This window comes from Taudactylus pleione, unplaced genomic scaffold (assembly GCF_031769625.1).
Source record: "Taudactylus pleione unplaced genomic scaffold, aTauple2 ptg000496l, whole genome shotgun sequence".
Classification (NCBI taxonomy): domain Eukaryota; kingdom Metazoa; phylum Chordata; class Amphibia; order Anura; family Myobatrachidae; genus Taudactylus; species Taudactylus pleione.
The window spans coordinates 1,033,398-1,048,992 of record NW_028284898.1 but is presented as its reverse complement, the minus strand read 5'-3'; the positions used below and the strand labels follow the sequence as shown (position 1 = coordinate 1,048,992).

At 46.5% G+C, this 15,595-nt stretch overlaps 1 protein-coding gene across 1 annotated transcript in view; it reads left to right on the top strand.

Moving 5' to 3' along the window:
• Nucleotides 1-14,845, top strand: part of LOC148502466 (uncharacterized) — a 106,737-nt gene extending 91,892 nt beyond the window's left edge. Inside the window, exons 10-16 of the mRNA XM_088449802.1 lie at nucleotides 92-859; nucleotides 1,082-2,091; nucleotides 2,162-2,180; nucleotides 2,270-3,031; nucleotides 4,214-5,209; nucleotides 5,747-6,600; nucleotides 14,633-14,845. Of these exons, the coding sequence (XP_088305928.1) occupies nucleotides 92-859; nucleotides 1,082-2,091; nucleotides 2,162-2,180; nucleotides 2,270-3,031; nucleotides 4,214-5,209; nucleotides 5,747-6,600; nucleotides 14,633-14,845 (4,622 nt within the window). The remainder of the gene's footprint in view (nucleotides 1-91; nucleotides 860-1,081; nucleotides 2,092-2,161; nucleotides 2,181-2,269; nucleotides 3,032-4,213; nucleotides 5,210-5,746; nucleotides 6,601-14,632) is intronic.
• The last annotated feature ends 750 nt before the right edge of the window (nucleotides 14,846-15,595 follow it).

Sequence of the window (15,595 nt, the reverse complement as noted above, 5' to 3'; positions counted from 1 at the left end):
GGGGCTACGACTACTACAGCAGTTTCCACTTCCACAGCGGATCCAACTACTCTAGCAGAATCTACTACTAATGCATCTCCAACTAATACAGCAGTTTACACTTCTACAGTGGCTTCCACTACTACAGCAGAAACCACTACTACTGCAGCTCCCACTTCAACAGTGGCTCCCACTGCTACCGCAGCAACCACTACTACTGCAGCTCCCACTACTACAGCAGTTTCCACTTCTACAGTGGCTCCCACTACTACAGCAGCAACCTCAGCTACTGCAGCCCCCACTACTACAGCAGCAACCACTACTATTGCAGCTCCCACTTCCACAGAGGCTCCCACGACGACAGCAGCATCCACTACTACTGCAGCTCCCACTTCTACAGCAGCTCCCGCTACTACAGCAGCTTCCACTACTACAGCAGGAACCACTACAACTGCAGCTCCCACTTCAACAGTGGCTCCTACTACTACAGCAGTTTCCACTTCTACAGCAGGAACCACTGCTACTGCAGCTCCCACTTCAACAGTGGCTCCTACCACTACAGCAGCTAGCACTACTTCTGCAGCTCCCACTACTACAGCAGTTTCCACTTCTACAGTGGCTCCCACTACTACATCAGCTCCCACTTCAACAGTGGCTCCCAATACAACTCCAGCAAGCACTACTACTGCAGCTCCAACTACTACAGCAGTTTCCACATCTACAGCAGCTCCCACTACTACAGCAGCAACCACTACTACTGCAGCTCCCACTACTACAGCAGTTTCCACTTCTACAGCAGCTCCCACTACTACAGCAGCAACCACTACTACTGCAGCCCCCACTACTACAGCAGCTTCCACTTCTCCAGTGGCTCCCACTGGTACAGCGGCAACCACTACTACTGCAGCGATCACTTCAACAGTAGCTCCCACTACTACATCAGCAACCACTACTATTGCAGCTCCCACTTCCACTGAGGCTCCCATGACGACAGCAGCAACCGCTACTACTGCTGCTCCCACTTCTACAGCGACTCCCACTACTACAGCAGGAACCACTACTACTGCAACTCCCACTTCAACTTTGGCTCCTACTACTACAGCAGCTAGCACTACTACTGCAGCTCCCACTACTACAGCAGTTTACACTTCTACAGTGGCTCCCACTACTACAGCAGAAACCACTAGTACTGCAGCTCCCACTTCAACAGTGGCTCCCACTACAACTCCAGCAAGCACTACTACTGCAGCTCCCACTACAACAGCAGTTTCCACTTCTACAGCGGCTCACATTACTACAGCAGCAACCACTACTACTGTAGCCCCCACTACTACAGCAGCTTCCACTTCTCCAGTGGCTCCCACTACTACAGCAGCAACCACTTCTACTGCTGCTACCACTTCTACAGCAGCTCCCACTTCTACAGGGGCTACAACTACTACAGCAGTTTCCACTTTCACAGCGGATCCAACTACTCTAGCAGAAACCACTACTACTGCATCTCCAACTAATACAGCAGCTTCCACTTCCACAGTGTCTCCCACTACTACAGCAGCAACCACTACTACTGCAGCTCCCACTTCAACAGTGGCTCCCACTACTACCGCAGAAACCACTACTATTGCAGCTCCCACTTCCACTGAGGCTCCCATGACGACAGCAGCAACCACTACTCCTGCTGCTCCCACTTCTACAGCGACTCCCACTACTACAGCAGCTTCCACTACTACAGCAGGAACCACTACTACTGCAACTCCCACTTCAACTTTGGCTCCTACTACTACAGCAGCTAGCACTACTTCTGCAGCTCCCACTACTACAGCAGTTTACACTTCTACAGTGGCTCCCACTACTACAGCAGAAACCACTAGTACTGCAGCTCCCACTTCAACAGTGGCTCCCACTACAACTCCAGCAAGCACTACTACTCTAGCTCCCACTACTACAGCAGTTTCCACTTCTACAGCGGCTCACATTACTACAGCAGCAACCACTACTACTGTAGCCTCCACTACTACAGCAGCTTCCACTTCTCCAGTGGCTCCCACTACTACAGCAGCAACCACTTCTACAGCAGCTCCCACTTCTACTGGGGCTACGACTACTACAGCAGTTTCCACTTCCACAGCGGATCCAACTACTCTAGCAGAATCTACTACTAATGCATCTCCAACTAATACAGCAGCTTCCACTTCCACAGTGTCTCCCACTACTACAGCAGCAACCACTTCTACAGCAGCTCCCACTTCTACTGGGGCTACGACTACTACAGCAGTTTCCACTTCCACAGCGGATCCAACTACTCTAGCAGAATCTACTACTAATGCATCTCCAACTAATACAGCAGCTTCCACTTCCACAGTGTCTCCCACTACTACAGCAGCAACCACTACTACTGCAGCTCCCACTTCAACAGTGGCTCCCACTACTACTGCAGCAACCACTACTACTGCAGCTCCCACTACTACAGCAGTTTCCACTTCTACAGTGGCTTCCACTACTACAGCAGCAACCACAGCTACTGCAGCCCCCACTACTACAGCAGCAACCACTACTATTGCAGCTCCCACTTCCACAGAGGCTCCCACGACGACAGCAGCATCCACTACTACTGCAGCTCCCACTTCTACAGCAGCTCCCGCTACTACAGCAGCTTTCACTAATACAGCAGGAACCACTACTACTGCAGCTCCCACTTCAACAGTGGCTCCTACTACTACTGCAGCTAGCACTACTACTGCAGCTCCCACTACTACAGCAGCAACCACTACTACTGCAGCTCCCACTACTACAGCAGTTTCCACTTCTACAGTGGCTTCCACTACTACTGCAGCTACCACAACTACTGCAGCCCCCACTACTACATCAGCAACCACTACTATTGCAGCTCCCACTTCCACTGAGGCTCCCATGACGACAGCAGCAACCACTACTACTGCTACTCCCACTTCTACAGCGGCTCCCACTACTACAGCAGCTTCCACTACTACAGCAGGAACCACTTCTACTGCAACTCCCACTTCAACTTTGGCTCCTACTACTACAGCAGCTAGCACTACTACTGCAGCTCCCACTACTACAGCAGTTTACACTTCTACAGTGGCTCCCACTACAACAGCAGAAACCACTAGTACTGCAGCTCCCACTTCAACAGTGGCTCCCACTACAACTCCAGCAAGCACTACTACTGCAGCTCCCACTACTACAGCAGTTTCCACTTCTACAGCGGCTCCCATTACTACAGCAGCAACCACTACTACTGTAGCCCCCACTACTACAGCAGCTTCCACTTCTCCAGTGGCTCCCACTACTACAGCAGCAACCACTTCTACTGCTGCTACCACTTCTATAGCAGCTCCCACATCTACAGGGGCTCCGACTACTACAGCAGCTTCCACTTCCACAGCGGATCCGACTACTCTAGCAGAAACCACTACTACTGCATCTCCAACTAATACAGCAGCTTCCACTTCCACAGTGTCTCCCACTACTACAGCAGCAACCACTACTACTGCATCTCCCACTTCAACAGTGGCTCCCACTACTACCGCAGAAACCATTACTACAGCAGCTCCCACTACTACAGCAGTTTCCACTTCTACAGTGGCTCCCACTACTACAGCAGCAACCACAACTACTGCAGCCCCCACTACTACAGCAGCAACCACTACTATTGCAGGTCCCACTTCCACAGAGGCTCCCACGACGACAGCAGCATCCACTACTACTGCAGCTCCCACTTCTACAGCAGCTCCCGCTACTACAGCAGCTTCCACTACTACAGCAGGAACCACTACTACTGCAGCTCCCACTTCAACAGTGGCTCCTAGTACTACTGCAGCTAGCACTACTACTGCAGCTCCCACTACTACAGCAGCAACCACTACTACTGCAGCTCCCACTACTACAGCAGTTTCCACTTCTACAGTTGCTTCCACTACTACAGCAGCTACCACAACTACTGCAGCCCCCACTACTACATCAGCAACCACTACTATTGCAGCTCCCACTTCCACTGAGGCTCCCATGACGACAGCAGCAACCACTACTACTGCTGCTCCCACTTCTACAGCAGCTCCCACTACTACAGCAGCTTCCACTACTACAGCAGGAACCACTACTACTGCAACTCCCACTTCAACTTTGGCTCCTACTACTACATCAGCTAGCACTACTACTGCAGCTCCCACTACTACAGCAGTTTACACTTCTACAGTGGCTCCCACTACTACAGCAGAAACCACTAGTACTGCAGCTCCCACTTCAACAGTGGCTCCCACTACAACTCCAGCAAGCACTACTACTGCAGCTCCCACTACTACAGCAGTTTCCACTTTTACAGCGGCTCCCATTACTACAGCAGCAACCACTACTACTGTAGCCCCCACTACTACAGCAGCTTCCACTTCTCCAGTGGCTCCCACTACTACAGCAGCAACCACTTCTACTGCTGCTACCACTTCTATAGCAGCTCCCACTTCTACAGGGGCTCTGACTACTACAGCAACTACCACTTCCACAGCGGATCCAACTACTCTAGCAGAAACCACTACTACTGCATCTCCAACTAATACAGCAGCTTCCACTTCCACAGTGTCTCCCACTACTACAGCAGCAACCACTACTACTGCAGCTCCCACTTCAACAGTGGCTCCCACTACTACCGCAGCAACCACTACTACTGCAGCTCCCATTACTACAGCAGTTTCCACTTCTACAGTGGCTCCCACTACTACAGCAGCAACCACAACTACTGCAGCCCCCACTACTACAGCAGCAACCACTACTATTGCAGGTCCCACTTCCACAGAGGCTCCCACGACGACAGCAGCATCCACTACTACTGCAGCTCCCACTTCTACAGCAGCTCCCGCTACTACAGCAGCTTCCACTACTACAGCAGGAACCACTTCTACTGCAGCTCCCACTTCAACAGTGGCTACTACTACTACTGCAGCTAGCACTACTACTGCAGCTCCCACTACTACAGCAGTTTCCACTTCTACAGTGGCTCCCTCTACTACAGCAGCAACCACTACTACTGCAATTACAACTTCAACAGTGGCTCCAACTACTACAGCAGCTTCCACTTCTACTGCGGCTTCCAATTCCACAGCGGCTCCCACGACGACAGCAGCAACCACTGCTGCAGCTGCTCCTAATACTACAGCAGCAGCCACTACTACAGTGGCTCCCACTACTACAGCAGCAACCACTACTTCTGCAGCACGCACTGCTACAGCAGCTTCCACTTCTACAGTGGCATTCACTTCCGCAGCAGCTCTTACAATGATAGCAGTAACCACTACTTCTGCAATTCCCACTTCAACAGCAGCTCACACTACTACAGCAGCTACCACTACTACTCTAGCTCCCACTTCTACAGCAGCTTCCACTTCTACAGTGGCTCCCACTTCTACAGTGGCTGCCACTTCTTCTGCAGCTCCAACTACTACTGCAGCTCTTATAATTACTGGAGGTTCCAATATTATTGTAGTTCTCACTCCTGCTGTTCCCACTCCTACTTCTGCTCCCACAACTACTGCAACTCTCACTACTACAGCAGCTTCCACTTCCACAATGGCTCTTACGATGACAGGAGCAACCACTACTACAGTGGCTCCCACTACTACAACAGCAACAACCACTACTACTGCAGCTCCCCATACTACAACTGCTACAACTTCTACAGTGGCTCCAACTACTATAGCAGTAACCACTACTACTGCAACTCCCTCTTCAACAGCGGCTCAAACAATGACAACAGCAACCACTACTACTGCAATACCCACTACTACAGCAGCTTCCACTTCTACAGTGGCTCCCACTACTACAGCAGCAACCCCTACTACAGCAGCTTCCAATTCTACAGTGGCTTCTACTACTACTGCAGCTCCCACTACTTCTGTAGCTATCACTACAATTGTACCAACTACTTCTGCATCCTTCACAACCACAGCAGCTACAACTTCTGCAGTTTTCAGTACAACTATACCAACTACTGCAGTATCCTCCACAACTATAGCACCCACATCTACTGCAGCTCTCACTACAACTGTATCAACTACTACTGAATCCACCACAAAAACAGCACCAACAACTAATGCAGGTCTCACTGCAACTGTACCAACTACTACTGTATCCTCCACAACTACATCAACCATAACTACTGAAGCTCTCACTACAACTGTGCCAACTAATACTATACCCACCACCAATACAGCACCCACATCTACTGCAGCTCTCACTACAACTGCATCCACCACCAATACAGCACCCACAACTACTTCAGCTCTCACTACAACTGTACCAACTACTACCTTTTCCTCTACAACTACATCATCCACAACTACTGCAGCTCTCACTACATTTGTACCAACTTCTACTGCATCCACCACCAATATTGCACCCACAACTACAACTGTACCAACTACTGCTTTATCCTCCACAACTACATCAACCACAACTACTACAGCTCTCACTACAACTATACCAACTACTACTGCATCCACCACCAATACAGCATCCACATCTACTGCAGCTCTCACTACAACTGTTCCAACTACTACTGCATCCACCAGCAATACAGCATCCACAACTAGAGCAGCTCTCACTACAACTGTACCAACTACTACAGTATCCTCCACAACTACATTACTCACATCTACTGCAGCTCTCCCTACAACTGTATTAACTAATACTGCATCCTCCACCAATTTAGCACCCTCATCTACTGCAGCTCTCACTACAACTGTTCCAACTACTATTGCTACCACCACCAATACAGTACCCACAACTTCTTTAGCTCTCACTACCACTATACCAACCACTATTGTATCCTCCACCAGTACAGCACCCACATCAACTGCAGCTCTCACTGCAACTGTACCAACTACTATAGCTTCCACCACCAATACTGCACCCACAACTACTTTAGCTCTCACTACAACTGTACCAACTACTACCGTATCCTCCAAAACTACATTAAGCACATATTTTGCAGCTCTAACTACAACTGTACCAACTACTACTGTATCCTTCAGCAATACAGCACCCATATCTACTGCAGCTCTCACTACAACTGTACCAACTGCTATTGCATCCTCCACCAATACAGCACCCTCATCTACTGCAGCTCTCCCTACAGCTGTACCAACTACTACTGCATCCTCCACCAATACAGCACCCTCATCTACTGCAGCTCTCACTACAACTGTACCAACTACTATTGCTACCACCACCAATACAGTACCCACAACTTCTTTAGCTCTCACTACCACTGTACCAACCACTACTGTATCCTCCACCAATACAGCACCCAAATCAACTGCAGCTCTCACTACAACTGTACCAGCTACTACAGTTTCCTCCACCAATACAGCACCCACAACTACTTCAATTCTTACTACAACTGTACCAATTACTACTGCATCCTCCACTAATACAGCACCCACATCTACTGCAGCTATCACTACAACTGTACCAACTACTACTAGATCCTCCACCAATACAGCACCCACAACTACTTCAATTCTTACTACAACTGTACCAATTACTACTGCATCCTCCACTAATACAGCACCCACATCTACTTTAGTTCTCACTACAACTGTACCAACTACTACTGCATCCTTCACCAATACAGCACCCACAAATACTGCAGCTCTCACTACATCTGTATTAACTATTACTGCATCCTCCACCAATACAGCACCCACAACTACTTCAATTCTTACTACAACTGTACCAACTACTACTGCATCCTCCACCAATACAACACCCACATCTACTGCAGCTCTCTCTACAACTGTACCAACTACTACTGTATCCTCCACCAATACAGCACCCTCATCTACTGCAGCACTCACTACAACTTTACCAACTACTATTGCTACCACCACAAATACAGCACCCACAAATACTTTAGCTCTCTCTACATCTGTACCAACCACTACTGTACCCTTCACCAATACATCACCCTCATCTACTGCAGCTCTCACTACAACTGTACCAACTACTATTGCTACCACCACAAATACAGCACCCACAAATACTTTAGCTCTCACTACAACTGTACCAACCACTACTGTACCCTTCACCAATACAGCATCCACATCTACTGCAGCTTTCACTACAACTGTACCAACTACTACTGCATCCTCCACTAATACAGCATCCACATCTACTGCAGCTCTCACTACAACTGTACCAACTACTACTGTATCCTCCACCAATACAGCATCCACATCTACTGTAGCTCTCACTACAACTGTACCAACCACTACTCTATCCTCCACCAATACAGCATCCACTTGTACTGCAGCTCTCACTACAACTGTACCAACTACTACTGTATACTCCACCAATACAGCACCCACAACTACTTCAATTCTTACTACAACTGTACCAACTACTACTGCATCCTCCACCAATATGGCCCCCACAACTACTTCAGCTCTCACTACCACTTTACCAACCACTACTGTATCCTCCACCAATACAGCACCCACATCAACTGCAGCTATCACTACAACTGTACCAACTACTACTGCATCCTCCACCAATACTGCACCCACAACTACTTCAATTCTTACTACAACTGTACCAATTACTACTGCATCCTTCACCAATACTGCACCCTCATCTACTGTAGCTCTCACTACATCTGTATTAACTATTACTGCATCCTCCACCAATACGGCACCCACATCTACTGCAGCTCTCTCTACAACTGTAGCAACTACTACTGTAATACCTGTAAATACTGCAGCTCCCACTATAACTGCTGCACCTGTAACTACTACTACAAAAGCAGGAACTATCACTGCATCATCTGCTATCACCATAGCTCCTACAACTACAGCTACTCCAACTACAACTCCGGCTTTTGTTGCAGCTTCCACAACTGCAGCACTAACAGGATCACAAACTACTACTGCTGCTCTCATTACTAATAGTGCACAAACTTCTACTGTAACTTCTACTACTACTTCAACGTCCACAGCTACAACTAATATTGCTGTTGTCCTGGCAGAAAGTTACAACAGTAAGTATAATGTCTTTGGAAATGCCAATGCAGTTGTGAGTACAGTATAACTTCCTAATTTATCTTATCTAAATTACCTCCCCCAAAATGTATAGAATTCTTCTTTTAACAGTTGATTATAAAACCTGTACACATTTTCCCACACAATGTAATCCCTGACACAATGGGTCTGATTCAGACATGGACAGAATTGCAGAGCTGCACACAAACAGCTTTGTTTTTCCATCCTTCTTAATGGAAATGCAGGAGAAGGTGTCAGGCACCTCCTTGCTGCCTTTGTGAGCACCATCGTGACCAATGGTAGCTCCTTTGTTCAGGCTGCTGGAGCTGCAGCTTCCTTCAGCCTAACCAGCTGCTGGTCACTTCAGAGGCCAGGAAACTGCATCTGTTGAAGCAGTCCCTGGCCTCGACCTTCCCAGAAAATGGTGGTGACACTCCTCCATTTCCGGGAACAGTGTCCAACCACGTCCCTGCTCCACCCCAAATGCTGCTGAATGTGTCCTGTGCAGGCACAGACTCCTAAACATCAGAGATGTACGTTCATCATCAGATAAACCTACATCTCTGAGTCATGGCCAATTGTGTGACACATGCTCTGTATGGAATGATGCCTGCTCTGCAGTATACTATAGACACTTATACAGTAATTACTAGTTTGAAAAAATTGTACAGATTGTTATTTACTCTTTATTACAGTGCCATATTGGTCCATCATCCTCATTGCACTGGCCTCTGTACTTGCTCTGGGTTTGCTGATGGGTTTACTCTTTGGGGTAAGTATAGTACCTGTTTCAATATATTGTATTATTAAATATAGTTTTATTACGACTTTCATGATCTACGAGTTAATCAAAATGGCATGAATTGATGTTGTTTTTATAGCATATACTTTATTACCCACTGCCGTAGAAAGAATTTATCAGGCGCCTTATCCCTGCAGAATGTTTTCGGGGACCAGGTTCACAAACTGCAAAAATGACACTTGCATGGATTGGGGTGTCACGCAAGGCCCTAAATGTTGTAGATGGAGGTTTCAACATCCCCATGTGCCCACATCAAGATCTTAAAATCCTTAAAGCAGGGGCGTATTTACAATGGGTGCACACCCTGCACCATAGTATCCTTACCTCTCCGGAGTCCCACGTTGGTGCTGGCGTCTGCACTGTAAAAACAGCTGGAAAATGGCAGCCATGCCAAATTTTCCCGGTGACCTGCGCATGTGCTATAGGCTCTGAGCACACGATAGTGCCCAGAGTCTATACGTGCGGCGCTGGCCGCGCAGCCGCCAGACTGAGAGGAGGGAGCCCATGACAGAGACTGCACACAGCCCCCTCCTCTCAAGAAATGCCCCTGCCTTAAAGCCTTGTCTGAACTACTCCTGTTGCATCTATCTACTTTGTAACATTAAATACTCTGCAGATGAGGCAGCTCCAGCTACAACACACAGGGCCTCATTCAGAGGCGGTCGTAGGATGCAAGCAGTCGCTCAGAAACAGGGCGGCCGCTTGCATCCTGAACGGCCGCCTCCATGTCGGTCGTTAGGCTGTGGGTTAACAGCCACAGCTCTAACGACCGCTAAGGGAGATGGTCGCGATGGTCAAGACCATCGCGACAGTCGGGGCTTACGACAAGACCCTAAGGTAGAGTCTCGTCAACCTTAAGCCCCAGGGAGCTTCCTGCTCTGTTTGAGTAGGAAGCTCCCCACTGACATCACTGATGATGTCAGTGGGGACGCCCACAAAACGGCAAGCGTTCCGAAAGGAACGCCTCCGTTTGGCCGGGCACGCCCCCTGCCCAGCCTGCAAACGGAGCGAGCTGTCAATCAACATCGACAGCTCGCTCCGTCTGCTTCGAGCCCGCTAACGACGGGTGACCGTCGTTAGCGGGGGATCGCGCAAGTGCATGACGGGGCTGTCTCCGTCGTGCGCATGCCCTGTGGACCAACATCGAGTCGGTTGCGAGCGCTCAGCGCTCAACGCTCGCGACCGACTCTGAATAAGGTCCACAGTCTCTGGTGATCACAATTTCATTCCTGGTGCTTCCATCAGACTCACCACCTGCAATAGGGTTCCTGTGTTGCCAGAGCAGGATTAAGACCCCATAGGGCCCTAGGCAAAATAGAAGTTTGGGGACCCCTATTAATGTAAAGAGAGGGAATACATAGGGCAGGATGACAATCATTCAGTTGACACTGCGAATGAGGAAGCCAACTTCCCAGCACCGGGATGCCGACAATGTAAAAATGCGACTTAAACTATTTTAATGGTGTCGCTACTAAATATTTAATATATATAGTTATATTAGTGACACTGTTAAAATGCATTTTAACATTGTCTGCATTCTAGTGCCAGTATACTGGTGCCCAGACTTGTACGGCACACACATAAGAACAATGCATTAACATGCGTGCTCATAGTATACAGGCAGCTATGATCCCAGGTGGGAGTGGGCGCTACATGCATGCTCTATGCAAAATGATAAAACATCAGCTTTCCTTACTCAAGTAAACTTTGCAGAGGGGAAGTGGCACAGTACTAGTGTATGCATACACACATGGATAGGCGGCATAGCTGGAAGTTTGCCTAATGACAGCTGCTCAAGATTTGGACAGTGCGATCTTCCTGCATTGCCCAAGGGCCCTCGTGGTGCTGCCGCAGCTCCCATCTTGTTGGCATTCAGCACTCACCTGACTGGGGCAGGCAGAGAGATCACAGATTTCTCCACCTTTTCATTTCTCTGTTCTTATCTTGCAGCCCCCAAAGGTTAAAGGGGTCTCTTCATCATCACTTAATTTGTTCTAAAGCATTTTTTTGGAACTAGATGGTTTTACTAAACGCCATCATGAGATGGAGTTCAGCACCTGATAATCGTCACAGGCTGCTGTTTACATGACAGCCTGTGAAGATTTACAAGGCAGCCGTTGCAGTCAGCAGAGGGACCTATTCAAATCCCTTTATGCTGTGTCTGCACTGCAGAGCCCCAAGAGCTGAGAGCTCCTGGGCACCACAGGGTTGTATGTGAGCTACCTGGCTGCTTGCGATACTCCTCTTGTCCTCTGCACTGCTCTGGGAAGAGAGAAGACAAGTGAAGGCATTTGACTGGAAGTGGGAAGGGTGAGAATGGGGGAGCATGGGGACATCGGGAAAAGCTAAGGGACACAGTGGGGGAGGAGGAGCAGGGCCAGGACAGAGCTGACATCTGGGAAAGCTAAGGGACACATCAGCAGGGGGAGGAGAGAGGACATGGGGTGAACAGCTGACAGAGCAGACACCGGGGAGTGGCACACAGCAGCAGGGGGAGAGATGGCATAGGAGGGAGTGGGGTTACACAAAGAAATGGGGGCCACAAACGTTGGCGGCTGTGGTGAGGGGGCACAGTGTAGGGGGAAAGTATCACTGTTCTGTGAAGCTGACCCCTCAAAAAGAGCAGCTTTTCAGAAGTGATATTTTAGGCAGTGAGGCATGATGATGCCTCCAAACAGTTTTTTAAACTCACAGCGAGTTTAAAATATTATTATCACAAGTGATAATTATGTAATGATTAATAGACCCCTTAATGAGGTCTGTTCTAGAAAAGTGTTTATACAGATGAGAGAAGTTTTGTTCTGACAAACATATTACAATCTCTTCAGGCGCTACGTTCAATAATCCTGGAGGGGTTTGTTATTCTCTCACTCTTTCTTTATAGTCACACTCAGTATTTCCCAGGAAGAAAAACATATAAAACATCACTTTGAGTAATACTGTCAACACTAATTCTCAATACACAGTATAGAATTCTTGGGTTCCTACCAGAAGGTATGCCCTACATATGAGGTAGACATAAAACACCTTTGGAGGTGAATGAGCCTCCCGATCTCACAGTTGCCATATCCCTTTTTTTTCAATTGTCACTACATACCAGATCTTATGGTCCACTTATGTAAAGCAGACAAAAAGGCATTCATAGTAGTCCATCAGGCGTCGCTGAAAACCACTTCCAACGTATTTTGGGTTGAGAGCCAGCTTGTTCCTTATAGTCCTCTTATTCATCGCATTTCGATATGGTTTTTATCTTTAACAAGGCAAAATGAGGACACTAGCCTTATGGGTATTTCTACCCAACCTCAGTCATATCTAAAAAATACCTATTTCCAGACATGGAATTTTCTATCAGCTAACCACATTCAGAGGAATCCAAAAGAATCCCTTCCGGCCTCCCACCCCATAGTTCTGCATCATCTGAATGGAAAAAAAGTTCCCGCTGATTGTAGACTTCCTGCAGGAACCGGAAGTGATTCACAATGTGTCCCGAGCCTAACCTTCCCCGCTGGAGACCTTAATGAGTTCTGGTCCCTTGAGAATCACAGTGATCTCAGTTGTATTGAGACTTTCAAACTATCGGGAGTGTCACTTATCCGGGCTTAATTTGTATAGTTCCAGTTTATCCCTATAAATGGCATATAGACCCTATGTATAGATTGTCCTCAGAATGGATGGTCACCATTTTGGGGTAGATTCTTAAACCATACAGTAGTACTCCCCCATCCATGAAATATGGAAGAAATAAATAATTATATAAATAAATAAATAACATTATTACAACCTGTTCAAAACATACTCAAGCTAAAATATATATAAATTATGAAATAAAAATATAAAATAAAGATTGTTAAAATATAAAATAATGGCATAATAAGTGGATATGTATAAAACCCCATATTCATAAAAACCACTTGAAGTCAAAATCTTTATTGTCTTCATTGACACCAGTGGGAATACATTTTTAAAATTATAGATACAATTATTTTCGCTTTTTGCCAATGCTTCACTTGTATTATTTGATCTGAATACTGGTGTGATTTTTTTTAAGACCACAAAAATTTTAAATTTGTTTTGTGTTACTTTGGCTTGGTGAATCTCTTTAAAGTGCATTGATAGTGCATGAGACTCCAATCACTTCTTTATATTACGTAGGTGTTCACCCAGTCTAATTTTTAATGGTCTACTAGTCCTTCCTATATAAAATTTGTGGCAGGTACACTCTATACCGTAGATCACATTACTTGTGTGGCATGTGATAAAATCTTTAATAACAAGTTTCTTATTATTAATACAAATTTCCACTTTTTTAATTGCCAAAGGTATTGGTTACATTTTTGCACCCTATGTGCACCTGTCTCTGTCCAAACTTTCTTGTACAATAACACAATCTCCGGCTTCCCGTTCCCCCGGGTGTCTCTCTTGGCTCTTTACTCCCCTGTCTGGTTCTCACTCTAATCCACTCCCCAATCAGCATCTGAAGTCTCCGACGCTGACTGGTGCATGTGCAGTGGATACAGACATCTTTCGCAGATGAGAAAGATGTAAAGAATCTCCTCTCTGGGACAGCCCTTTACCACATGGGTTATCCCGGGAATTCAGCACACATAAATATGGTGACAATTTGAAAGTGAAGAGCAACAATTTTTTAAATGCCACTTTTAATTTTCTTTTTAGATAGACCCCTAAATTACAAAAATAATCTTGTCAGATTTTTATTTTTATTACTCATTTATAACATTCTTGTACCCATACTGTAGGGTAAATATATTATTGTGATATTAATTTATGCTTCATATTTATACAGATTGTAGGTTGTGTACGATTCTCAACCTCAACATACAATGTAACCGGGTACCCAAGTTACTCTACACACTATGGATGGAGTAATTCTGCAGATCAAACCACAGACCTGGAGGGTGGAGCACAAAGAAATCGAGGATGTGACCGAACTCTTCACCAAAGAGATGAACATGAACTGTGCTCAAGACATCAGTGTGGAAAGAATCCAACCAATTAGCCTGAACTGTTTAGCACTTGTTATTGTCATTGTTACTCATTCCCATGCAGGGACTTTGGGATGGAACTGTCACCTCTCAGTCAAAAGAAATCCACAATTGCCAGCCCTAGGCTTAAATGAATTATGTTCTTGTGTGATCCTATTACAGAATATCATGTAGCAAAAACCACTTTGCACAATTCATCCTCCTTGTGTTAAATAATTCTCCTTGGCATACTGTACGTGACCTGCATATGGTTTTTTTTAAATTGCCCCACCCCAGTTAGATCCTTCAGTTTTTTTTCTAATCCCTTAATTCATTTTTCTTTGCTACTGAAAATAAATGTAATATTTATTTATTTATTAACAGTTATTTATATAGTGCACACATATTTTGCTGCACTTAACAGAGAATATTGAGTAATTTAGTCAATCTATCCCTTCAACAGTGGAGTTTACAATCTATATTCCCTACCTCATATACACGCACACTAGGGCTAAATATTGACAGAAGCCAATTAATTTACCAGAATGTTTTTGGATTGTGGGAGGAAAATTTAATACCTGGGGGAAAACTAAGCAAACACGGGGGAAACATACAAACAGACACGATCCTGGTTTGGAATCAAACCCATAACATCAGTGCTATGAGGCAGCAATGCTAGCCATTGTGCAACAATGGATTCTGCAAAAAAAAGTCACCTGTCAGTCTCTGCTCCCCCTAGGCAGAAGTCTATAGTGTCTAGTGCTTAACCCAGCGTGGTTTGCTTC